Raw genomic sequence first — 11,008 nt, forward strand, 5'->3', positions numbered from 1 at the left:
CAGGTCCCCTCAAAAACCTATCACAGATTATGTGTAAGGTTTGCTGGATGAAATCAGAGCCACCATGGGGAACTTCTGCCCTTGGGGAGCATACATTCTAGGGGACATGGGCCTTTAAGTGTACAGAATGTACTGCGGACACAGGGCAGAGGATGCACAGAGATGGGTGGACAGAGCCACCAGGCCCCAATGAGGCAACACTGCAGCTGTGCAAAGCACTGGGATAGGACACTCTAGCCATGGAAGAGCCAGGTCAAAGGCCCAGGAGGGGTGCCAGAGGAGTGCTATTAGGAGACCAGTAGGGCTGTGGAAGCACAGAGGGCCCAGTGGGTGGGCAGGACCTTACTATGAGGGTGGGGTGGGGGTGGGGGTGGGGGGTCATGGAAAAGCAATATTTGTTCTGAGAGCGAGGAACTCCCCCTGGCAGGTAGCAGGCAGAGCGACATGTTCTGATGCATATCATGGGATGGACCCACTGGCCAAAGTATGGGGCAGCAGCCAGGAGGGCAAGAGCCGATGGTGGCTTCAAGAGGGAATGAGGAAGAGATGGAAGAGGGGGCCACACAAGGATGTGGCTCAAAGGTGGAACCAACATGATGTGCCAACAGATGAGGGGAAGAGAGAGCAATAAGAGTAGTGTGGTATGTGCTCCTAAGGTGAAGCTCAGGGTGGGGGCACAGAATTGAAACTGAGGAGACCTCCCAGGGTGGCTAAGGCTAGGCCAACGCCTCTGCCTCTTCGCAACTGAAGGGACATTCCTGAGAGTTGCTGCTCGCTAGAAGACCTGAGGCCCTTGACCAAGGAGAGGCATGAGGGCTTCCCAGAACAGAGACAAGCCCTCCAGCCCTCCAGGCCAATGTCCACCTCTGCCTCCCCTCTCCATTGGATGTTCATAGGCAGCACAGCTGCAGGCCAGTAGGGCCCTGTCCTACCTCCTGCCTGCCAGATGAGTCCTTCCCCAGTACTCACTCCTCGATCCCTGGAGGAAACCTGAGAGCCAGTGACTCTGTGCCTGGCCTCCACCAACGATCAGCATATGGCACGATTTTAATCCCAAATCTTCCCCAAACCCATGCCTACCTTACTATCTCTACAGCTCCCACCTAGGTCCAGGCTCCCTTGTCTCTTGAAAAAGGGATCCTTCCCAAACACAAATCTGATCCAAGTCCCCCCCGCCGACTCAAACTTTCCACCTCCACCCCGAGTCTCTCAGCCTCCTTCCCTCCTACCCCCTCCAGTTCCTCTCACCTTCATGACCCTGAAAACCCAGGCTTTTGGCTGAAGAACCCACACATGCCACTTGTCCATACCCAGAAAATAGTCTAATTCCCATTACCCCCTTCCCTCAAGCTGATGACACTAACCATCAGATTCAGCTCAACCTCATTCATGAGGAGACTCTCAGAACCTTCCAGAAAAGGCAGGAACCTCCAACTTGGCCTCAGGATCATTTATGGCAAACATGGAGAAATGATTGCACAACTGTCTTACTAACTCTACTGGCATGTCCCATGTGGGCAAGGCCTGACTGTCCTGGGGGCCCACATGCCCAGCACCAAGCACAGCAGCAGGCACACAGGAACCATCCACCAGAGGAAGAGAAAGGCGTCAAACAAGTCCTTTACACAAGAGAAAGGAGCCCAGGATGCCAGAGTCACCTCTCTCTCTCTCTTTTTTTTTTTTTTTTAAGATTTATTTATTTATTCATTCAGAGAGAGCGAGAGAGAGGCAGAGACACAGGCAAAGGGAGAAGCAGGCTCCATGCAGGAAGCCCGATGTGGGACTCGATCCCAGGTCTCCAGGATCACACCCCGGGCTGCAGGCGGCGCTAAACCGCTGCACCACCAGAGCTTCCCAAGAGTCACCTCTCTTGAGGAATTATTTCTATCTGGGCCTTTCTTCCCCATCCCCTTACTCTTCCCATCCTTCTCCAGGGCCTTCAACCCCAAGTCTGCAACATGCCCTAAGACCAAAGGGCAGGAATGCAGAGAAAGCCCCACTTTTAAAGTATCTGGGTGGGGGTTGTGGGGATGCAAGCACAAACCTCCGACCTGGGCTCGCTAAGCTCTCCCATGCGGATAGGCAATAAAAAATAACTGGCGTGAAGAAAAGTGGGATGACACACGGCATGGGCTCCCTGGAGATGGCACTATGATAGCGGAGGCTAATAAAACCTTTCTATCCCTATGGCCGACGACAAGAAGGCCGTCCCCCAGGGGAGTCACAGCTACCAGGTGGAAGCGGTCCAGCTGTGAGACAAATGCTCCACAATTCGGGGCGAACTGAGCAGTTTTCAGAGCAATTTCACATCATAAGCTCACAAGACCCTGCTGGCGAGGTGAGGAAAGGGGCGCCTCGCTCCCAGGGGAGGAGGAGCTGAGCTGCTTGGCCCGCCCTCTAGCCTTCTAGCACCTCCAGCCCAGTGCTCCCTCCAGCTTGCTGCAGACTCAACTGCCCCCACCCCAATAATCTGCAGAGACCCATGGAGCTGTGCTCTGCACTGTTGCCAGATGCCGGGCCCACATGGAGGCATCTGCCCTTTCCATGTTGCAGAAGTGGCTTGGACTCCAATTGTTCCATTCTCCTACTGCCCTGCCACTGACCCTTCCATGACCACAAAGTCATGGTGCCACCATCCTCCCAATGGCTCAGCCAACTGCATGTTTGTATCCCCCTGAAATTCACATGTTAAAATCTAACCCTCAATGTGATGGTGTTGAGGTGGCTAAGGGGGGTGCTTTGGGAGGTGATTGAGTCATGAGGGTGGAGCCATGAATGGGATCAGTGCCCTGATTATAATGGGGGGCCCTAGGGTACCTAACTGGCTCAGTCAAAACATGTGACTCTTGATCTGGGGCTTGTAAGTTTGAGCCCCACACTGAGTATAGAGATTACTTTAAAAAAATAAAATAAAATCGGGGGTCCCTGGGTGGCTCAGCAGTTTGGCGCCTGCCTTTGGCCCAGGGTGCGATCTTGGAGTCCTGGGATCGAGTCCCACGTAGGGCTCCCTGCATGGAGCCTGCTTTTCCCTCTGCCTGTGTCTCTGCCTCTCTTTCTCTCTCTCTTTCTCTCTCTCTATGTCTATCATAAATAAATAAATAAATCTTTAAAAATAAATAAATAAATAAATAAATAAATAAATAAATAAATAAAATCTTTTTAAAAGGGGGGACCCCAGAGTGCCCTCTTGTCCCTTCTACCATTTGAGGACACAGTAAGAAAACAGCCATCTATGAACCAGAAAGTGGCTTCACCAGACACCAACCCTTCTGGAGCCTCCATCTTGGAATTCCTAGGCTCCAGAACTTTGAGAAATATGTTTGTTGTTTATAAGCTACCCAATTTTTTATATTTAGCAGTGAGAATGGACTAACCTACAACTTTCTCTTTTCCCCACCTGCCACACTGACTCGTAGGCAAGATCTGCCAGCAACTGCCGGAAATACCGTCACACCCCATGAGGGCACAGTAGACAGAATGTTGGCAGCGACAGGACCAAAGGATAACACCGCCACTTCTGCACTAACACTTAGATAAGATACACAGGCAATGTGCCAGGCGCCCCCCAAGCACACCCTTGCCCTAGTCTGCTTCGTCCCAGCTACCCTGCCCAGTAGGCCTATGGTCCCACTTCCCAGATGAGCAATCTAAGGCACAGAGGGCTGCAAACATGCCCATGGTACACAGTGAGTGTGTGGGGTGGCGCTGCTCACCAGAGGAGGGACCACAGACACAGGTGGGTCTGATGAGGCACCGCTACCACCAAATCTCCCAAAATTCTCAAGAGGAAGAGCTGAGGCCTCATCTCTGAAGGGTCAAACCCCTACCTCTCCCTCTTGGCTGAAAAGAGGACAAAGCCAAAGGAACAAGAACCTTCTCAGAAAGAAAAAGATCCCCCAGTCTTTCATACAGGGTTGAGAGGCTGGACTCTTCCAGGGCCTCAGGGCTGAGTGGCAGCAATTTAGGACACCACCAGAGAGGGCTTGTTAAGAAAGTTTACACAAGCAAAGGTCATGAAGCCAGAGGCAGATAGATGTCTCGCTAAACTATGCCAAACCCGCTCACACTGTGTCTAGGCCATAACTTCCCATGAAGACATCTGTGGCCAGCATGTCCCTCAACCAATACCCTCACTTTAGCCTCCAGGAGTAGTGTGAGTCAGCGAGACTGGGCCCCATCCAGATACCTTTAAGGTAGATGAGCTGAGGAGTGAGGATGCCAACAACCCAAAATCTGAAGAGCCTCTGTGGCTAGAAGGTCCCTCCAGAACTCAGCCAACTGGGTACCTTACAGCGATGGAATTTTAGCTGGGGAAGTGCAACTCCCAGGAGAATTTCTCCACTTGCCCTCCCCAACACCCTAAGTGGCCTCAAACCTCTTTTCCCTCCCAAGCCTGGACCCTCCTGGAGGGCCTGAGGTGGAGCTGGGAGGGGCCCACTAGAGAACAAGTGTCTTTTGTGTGAGTGATTCTGCAGCTAGGATCCCACCTCCCCTCTGCAAGCCCTAGGCTGAGACAGCCACACTCCAACCATCCCGGAGGTTCAGCTTGGTTATTAACGACCATCTCTACTAGGCAACGAGTTTTTTGTTGATCCCTCGAGATGGGAAGGAAGGAGAATAAGCTTTTCTCTTTCTTTTTTTCCCCCTTGGTTGCAGAAAAGTAAAGTTGGAACAAACAAGTTATATAACGCTGGGGGCGGTGGGGGGTGGGGGAGCTCAGTCCCTCCTGAGGACAGTTTCTTGAGTTGTGGGACCGTTGGAAAGGCCAAGGGGAAGACAGGAACCGCCCCCATCCCTGGCCAAATGACAAAACCCTTCATGGGACAAAACGGCAGATGCAGGCACCTCCTGGCAGATTGGAAAACCAACCTCACAGATAAGGCCAGCCTCCCCTCAGGTCTCGGCAACCCCACAGGTCTCCCTGAAAAGGCAAAGGACTAACCGATCTCATAGAAAGGACTTCCTACCAGTCAGACTGCAAGCCCTAGAGAGTTTTTCCACACTCTTTTCGTCCATCCCTTCCCCTCTCCCTCCCCACCCCTGGCCATATTTCTTGAACACTCATTTCCTCAGCGCAATCCTGGCTCCAGGCACACAAGACAGCATAAGGCAGACATGCTCTCTACCCTCAAGGCACTTCCACTAATAAAAACACTAAGTAATCTTGGGTGGTGATAGCATGATCAAAGACACACAACAGCCATATGCCCCAGCAACTCCACTCCTGGTATATATACCCCAAGGAACTGGACACAAGTGTTCCAACAAAAACTTGAACATGCATGTTCATAGCAGCGCTATCCAAAATACCCAAAAGGTGGAACCAGCGAAAATGTCCATCTGTTAGTGAATGGATAAACAAAATGTGGTATGTCCACATAGTGAAATATTATACAGTCATAAAAAGGAATGAATTACTGATATACACACCAATGTGGATGAACCTTGAAAATGTTATACAAAAAAAAAAAAAAAAAAGGAAAGAAAGAAAATGTTATACAAAGTGAAAGAAGCCAGACGCAAAAGGTCACATATTGTATGATTCCATTTATGAAACAGATAAATTTGTAGAGACAGAAATTAGATGAATAGTTTTAGGGGGTTGAGGAAGAAGGAATGGGGAGTGACTGCCAATAGGTACAGAATTTTCTTTTGAACTGACGGAAATGTTCTGGAATTAGATAGATGGGATAGTTGCCCAACGTTGTGAAAATACTAAATATCACTGAATCATTCACTTTTAGTGGCTGAGTTTTACGCTATATAAAATTTTTTTTAATGCTATATAAATTTTACTAAACAATCCAAGGTGACCATAAAAAGTGCTCTGGGGGCTAACAGACCTCGGTGGTCAGGCAGAGCTCTAAGAAGCCATGACCTGGGAGTGTGGAAGCATGAAGAGGAATGAGGCAAGGGCAAGTGATACACTAGGCCTCTCTGGCAGCTTTGGAACAATGAACAATGTTACAAAGGCCTTTAGATCTCAAGGGATCCTTGCCAAAATATTGTGTGCCACAATCTTCCTCAAAACTTGATCCTCTTCCTGCATGTTCCATCTCACCATATTAGGGATTCTTGCCCCTCTCCCCATACGAGCACCACAGGGATTAAAAGCCCCTCCCCTACCAGTTGCTCTAGACAACTGTAATTTTTCACGGGGATGGATAGAAGGGGGCAAATGGGAATCTCAGAAGTGAGGGAGATGTCTTTTAAAGAAGTGCCTCCATTTAGAAAAGATTTCTCAGAGCAGCACCTGGGCAGCTCAGTTGGTTAAGCATCCAACTCCTGATCTCAGCTCAGGTCTTGATCTCAGGGTCATGAGTTCAAGCCCTGTGTCAAGGTCTACGCTGGGCATGCAGCCTCCTTAAAATAAAATTTAAAGAAAGAAGATTTCTTAGATATGACACCAAAAGTATAATCCATAGGGAAGAACACTGATAAACTGGACCTCATCAAAATGACAAAATTTTGCCCTGTGAAAGATATCATTAAGAGAGAGAGAGAGAGAGACAGAGAGAGAGAGAGAGAGAGAGAGAAAGAAAGAAAGAAAGAAAGAAAGAAAGAAAGAAAGAAAGAAAGAAAGAAAGAGCCACAGACAGGGAGAAAATGTTTGTGAATCATATATCTGATAAACGATTTACAGACAGAACACATAAAGAATTCTTAAAAGTAAGCAATAAGAAGACAACACAACTAGAAAATGGGCAGATTTTAAAAGATATGAATCTTTCACTTTACCAAAGATGTGAATACCCACCATGAAGAAGTATCCAACATTATTACTTATTAGGAAGAAAAAAGTTAAAACCAAAATAAGATTCTAGTATATACTTAAAATGACTATAATTACAGACTGGCCACATCAAGTGTAGGCACCGATGGGGTGCAACTGCAACTCTTATACATTTGCTAGCGGGAATGCAAATGGCACAGTCACTCTGGAAAACGGTTTGGCAGTTTCTTCAAAAGTTAAACCCACATCTACCATAGGACCCAGTCATTCCATTCCAAAGGTATTCAGCCAAAAGAATAAAAGTATGCATCACACAAAAACGCATACCTGGCTGTTCACAGGGACTTTATTTGTAATTGCCAAAACAGAAATCCAAATGTCCATTAACCAGTAAATGAACAAGCAAACTATCTGTCCATATAGTGGAATACTCTGCAGCAATGAAAAAGAACAAGCTTCTGATACTTGTGACAACATAGATGAACTTCTGAAAACATTTAGTTAAAGGAAAGAAGCCTGGCATAAGAAGCCACATATGTAGGATTCCATTCATGTAAAATTTCTACAAGGGCAAAACTAGAGAGCAAAAGTAGATCAGGGTGTGTTTGGGGCTGGGGATGGGAGTGTGGTTGACTACCACGGGCCTGAGGGAACTCTTTAGAGTGATGTGAGCCTTTTAAAAAACAACTGGATTATGGGCAGCCCTGGTGGATCAGCGGTTTAGCGCTGCCTTCAGCCCCGGGCCTGATCCTGGAGACCCGGGATCGAGTCCCACGTCAGGCTCCCTGCATGAAGCCTGCTTCTCCCTCTGCCTGTGTCTCTGCCCCTCTCTCTCTCTCTCTCTCTCCCCCTCATTGTCTCTCATGAACAAATAAATACAATCTTTAAAAATAAATAAATAAAAATTTAAAAAATAAACTGGATTGTATTAGAGGGTACACAACTGTATAACTCAACTACTCAGCTAAAATGAGTGAATTATATGGTATATAATTAGTTATACCTTGTTGCTGCCCCCAGGTTATCCCATTCCAGGGCGCAAGGCAGGGACCTAGGGTTTGTGGTCCCCTTGTTCCTTACATGTCACCTCATGCCTAGTCAACAAGCCTTGCCAACTCTACCCCTGAATGTCTTACAAATCTTTTGATCTCTCCTTGCTCCCTGCTGCAGGGCCCTAAAGCCCAAATTATGCCCAAGCCATCAGGTTTTTCTGGTTGGCACCAGCCCAAGTCTCCACAATAAGGACTCCTCCAGAGCACACAGGTAGTGAACAACTTCATCACTTATCACACTGAAATTATTTGCTCCTGTAAGCTCACCATCAAGGAAGAGCCCAGATTTCCTCCTTCACCAGCCAAGGGGTGACAGGCTTTCCTGGGAGGCCAGGATGGAAGCATCTGGGCTATACTGACCTTGTGCAATAAGAGGGAGGCTGTGTTACCTAAGGCAGGTGTTCCTCCCCTCTGAGAATTCAAAACTGCATATAAACAACTTCAATTCCTACACCAATTCTGGAGCTCAAGCAATCTATCTCAGGACTTGGACAAAGGAAAAGGGAGCCTCCCTTTGACCAAAGGGGATGAATTCTGCCCCCTTGGTCTGTGTGTGGGCAAGATCTTGCTTCAAGTCCTTTAGCCTGAAGGAGGATTTTTTTTTTAAAGAATTTTAATTTATTTATTCATGAGAGACAAACACACACAGAGAGAGAGGCAGAGACATAGGCAGAGGGAGAAGCAGGCTCCCTGTGGGGAGCCCGATGCAGGACTTGATCCCAGGACCCTGGGATCATGACCTGAGCCAAAGGCAGATGCTCAACCACTGAGCCACCCAGGTGCCCCAGCCTGGAGGAGGATCTGAACCCCATGGAGATGAGAGAGAGAAGCACCAAGGATGGACTCTCCTTAGACCTTCAGGGGTCTCTCAGCATCCTCAGGCTACCCACAACCCACTCCAGCCCCTTAGGACCCGTGGGAACACCAGTCCCCTCTCTGTCCAACAAGACTCACAGTGACGCCCCCCCCCCCCGGAGGGGGGGACCTCAGCCTTCCCTCTCAGGTTTTCCTAGGCCCTTTAGGCCTCTTTCAGGCCCTCAGATTCACTTGAGCCCCCTAACTCCAGTCTTCCACAGTCCTCGCCCCTGCCAGGACTTGCCTCAGCATGCCCTGAGGACCACCTTTAGACACCTCAGGGTCCTACAGCACCCTCCAGGAAGCCTTGGGGCTCAGCCCCTCAAGCTCTCCCACCAGTCCCCTCCTTAACAAGCTCAAGACTGCCCACGGTCCTCTGCTCAGGGGCTCTCTGCCTCCCAGACCTCTTGGCATCCCCAGTTCCTCCATGCCCCCAACAGGTCAGGAGGCCATGGGTTTCCCTTCAGACTTCCATGCCCCTCAATGCCCCCTCAGACTCCTAGGGCCGCATGCAGATATCTCGAGGTCCTGGGGCCCCCAGACCGCCTTCAGCTGCCGCTCAGCAGCCCTCGGCCCCCCCAGTATTCTGTGACCCCCTAAAGCCCGCAATCCCCCGTAAAGACCCTCGAACCGGCCCAGGTGGCTCCTCAGCCCCTCGGGATCCCCAGGACTCCCCACACGTCACCCCGGCCCCGGGGCAGGTGCCGGCCCACCCCGAGGACGGGTCTCACCTGCTTGGGCGCTCGGGCCCCGGGCCCGCGCCGAAGCCGCCGCCACCGGCGCCACCGCCGCCACCGGACTCCGCCATCTTCCCGCCGCCGCCGCCGCCGCCGCGCGTTGAGTGACGGGAGCCGCGCGCGCCGGTCCCGGAGACTGAGATGCGGGGGGCGGGGCGGCACCGGGGCTGCTCTGCAGGAGGCGGGGCCTTGGGCGGGGGGTGGGGCCTGCTACCCTGAGGGGGTGGGACCCGGGCGGAGAGGGGTGGGGTCTGCGGGTGGGCGGGGGCAGTGAAGGCAGAGGCCCGCTCCGCGGCGGGGAGAGGGCGGAGACTCGGCGAGGGGCGGGGCCTACTCTGGGAAGGGGCGGGGCAAAGGCGAGGAGGGAGGAGTGGGTGGGGCCTGGGAGGGGGCTCGGAGAGCAGGGACTGGCCCGAAGGTGAAGTGCGGCAGGTCTGGGGAGGGGTCCGTTCTACGACCGGGAAGGGGCAAGGCCGACGTGGGAGGAGCAGGGAGAAAGTGGTCCAAGAACTCTGAGAACTTTCCCTCCCCTTCCAGGGTCATTCACTCCCCAAGACCTCCCTCAGACATGGGAATTCATCCCCTTCTAACAGGGCTGTGGATTCCAACCCTCCCCTGACCTACCCTCCCAGAGCCTCCACCCTCAAGCCCAAGAACCTACACTTTCAGACCCCAGTCACCTGTGCTCAGATCCCCAAACCTCCTGCTTCACCACAATTCTGGTTTTTACATCCCAAAACCCCTGCCCTCAGATTATCTCCCCCATCCTCTACTCCAATCCTAACTCCTACTCCCCCAAATCCTTGCCCACAGACCCTTCATACCCACACTTATAGCCCCAAAGTCCACTCCAGCAGAACCCAATGCCCTTGAATCCCCAAATTCCAGCCTCGCAATTACCCAATCTTTAGCCAAGGCTCAAAGTTGTGCATCTGTGTCCTTCCTTTCTCTCTTTGTTCTCCTTCCTTCTTTCCTCCTCCCTTCCCTCTTTCATTGCTCCGTACTCTAGACCCCCATGGAACCCAGGACCAGCAAGGCCTCTGTAAAGCTCCCAGAGCCTTCAAGACGCTCCCCACCCCACAGTCTACTGAAAACCTAGAATCTCCACCATAGAAGGGTCCAAGTTCCCAGGATCCTCTCTCCACCCTTGTGCCCACTTATGCTTTCACCTTCTGAGTTGGAAAACCCTCTCCTGTGCAGCCTTGAGCAGGATCCAGGGGTCAAATGAAGCTCAGAGCTTTCCTTGAGATCAGTACTAGGAGAAGAGGGTTAGACATGCAAGGGGCAAGGAGGAAGCAAGAAGGCTGCCTGGGTGGGCTCCGCGGATAGAAGCAGACTCAACTGATCCATATGCAGCTGAGGATCAGGTGGATACACAGTAGATACTCAGTCATTTGTGTTAAATGCTCAGGTGTTGACATTGTGCAAGTTGACAGATACCAGGTGCTGAGGGGCCCTGGTGACTGCTCTAGCACACAATAAGTGCTCAATAAATGTTGAATGTGTTCGTGTATGAGCAGCTCAAGTTCTGGCAAGCTCTGCACACACACCCTTGCCCACTGGAGTTCAGCCTGCCATTTGAGCCTTTTTTCCAGATGAACCACATGTAGGCATCAAACCCCACTCAGCTG

The 11,008-nt window shown here is 51.0% G+C and overlaps 1 protein-coding gene across 8 annotated transcripts in view; it reads right to left on the minus strand.

Moving 5' to 3' along the window:
• The window catches only part of KLHL26 (kelch like family member 26), a 28,298-nt gene extending 18,778 nt beyond the window's left edge, over nt 1–9,520 (minus strand). For 5 of the 8 annotated variants that reach the window (XM_077859335.1, XM_077859330.1, XM_077859331.1 and 2 more), the window contains exon 1: nt 9,372–9,520. In XM_077859335.1, the coding sequence (XP_077715461.1) occupies nt 9,372–9,448 (77 nt within the window). In that variant the 5' untranslated portion in view covers nt 9,449–9,520. The remainder of the gene's footprint in view (nt 1–9,371) is intronic. The other 3 variants (XM_077859332.1, XM_077859333.1, XM_077859337.1) reach the window with 3 other exon arrangements.
• Between the last annotated feature and the right edge of the window lie 1,488 nt (nt 9,521–11,008).

The sequence above is a fragment of the Canis aureus genome, chromosome 19, assembly GCF_053574225.1.
Source record: "Canis aureus isolate CA01 chromosome 19, VMU_Caureus_v.1.0, whole genome shotgun sequence".
Classification (NCBI taxonomy): domain Eukaryota; kingdom Metazoa; phylum Chordata; class Mammalia; order Carnivora; family Canidae; genus Canis; species Canis aureus.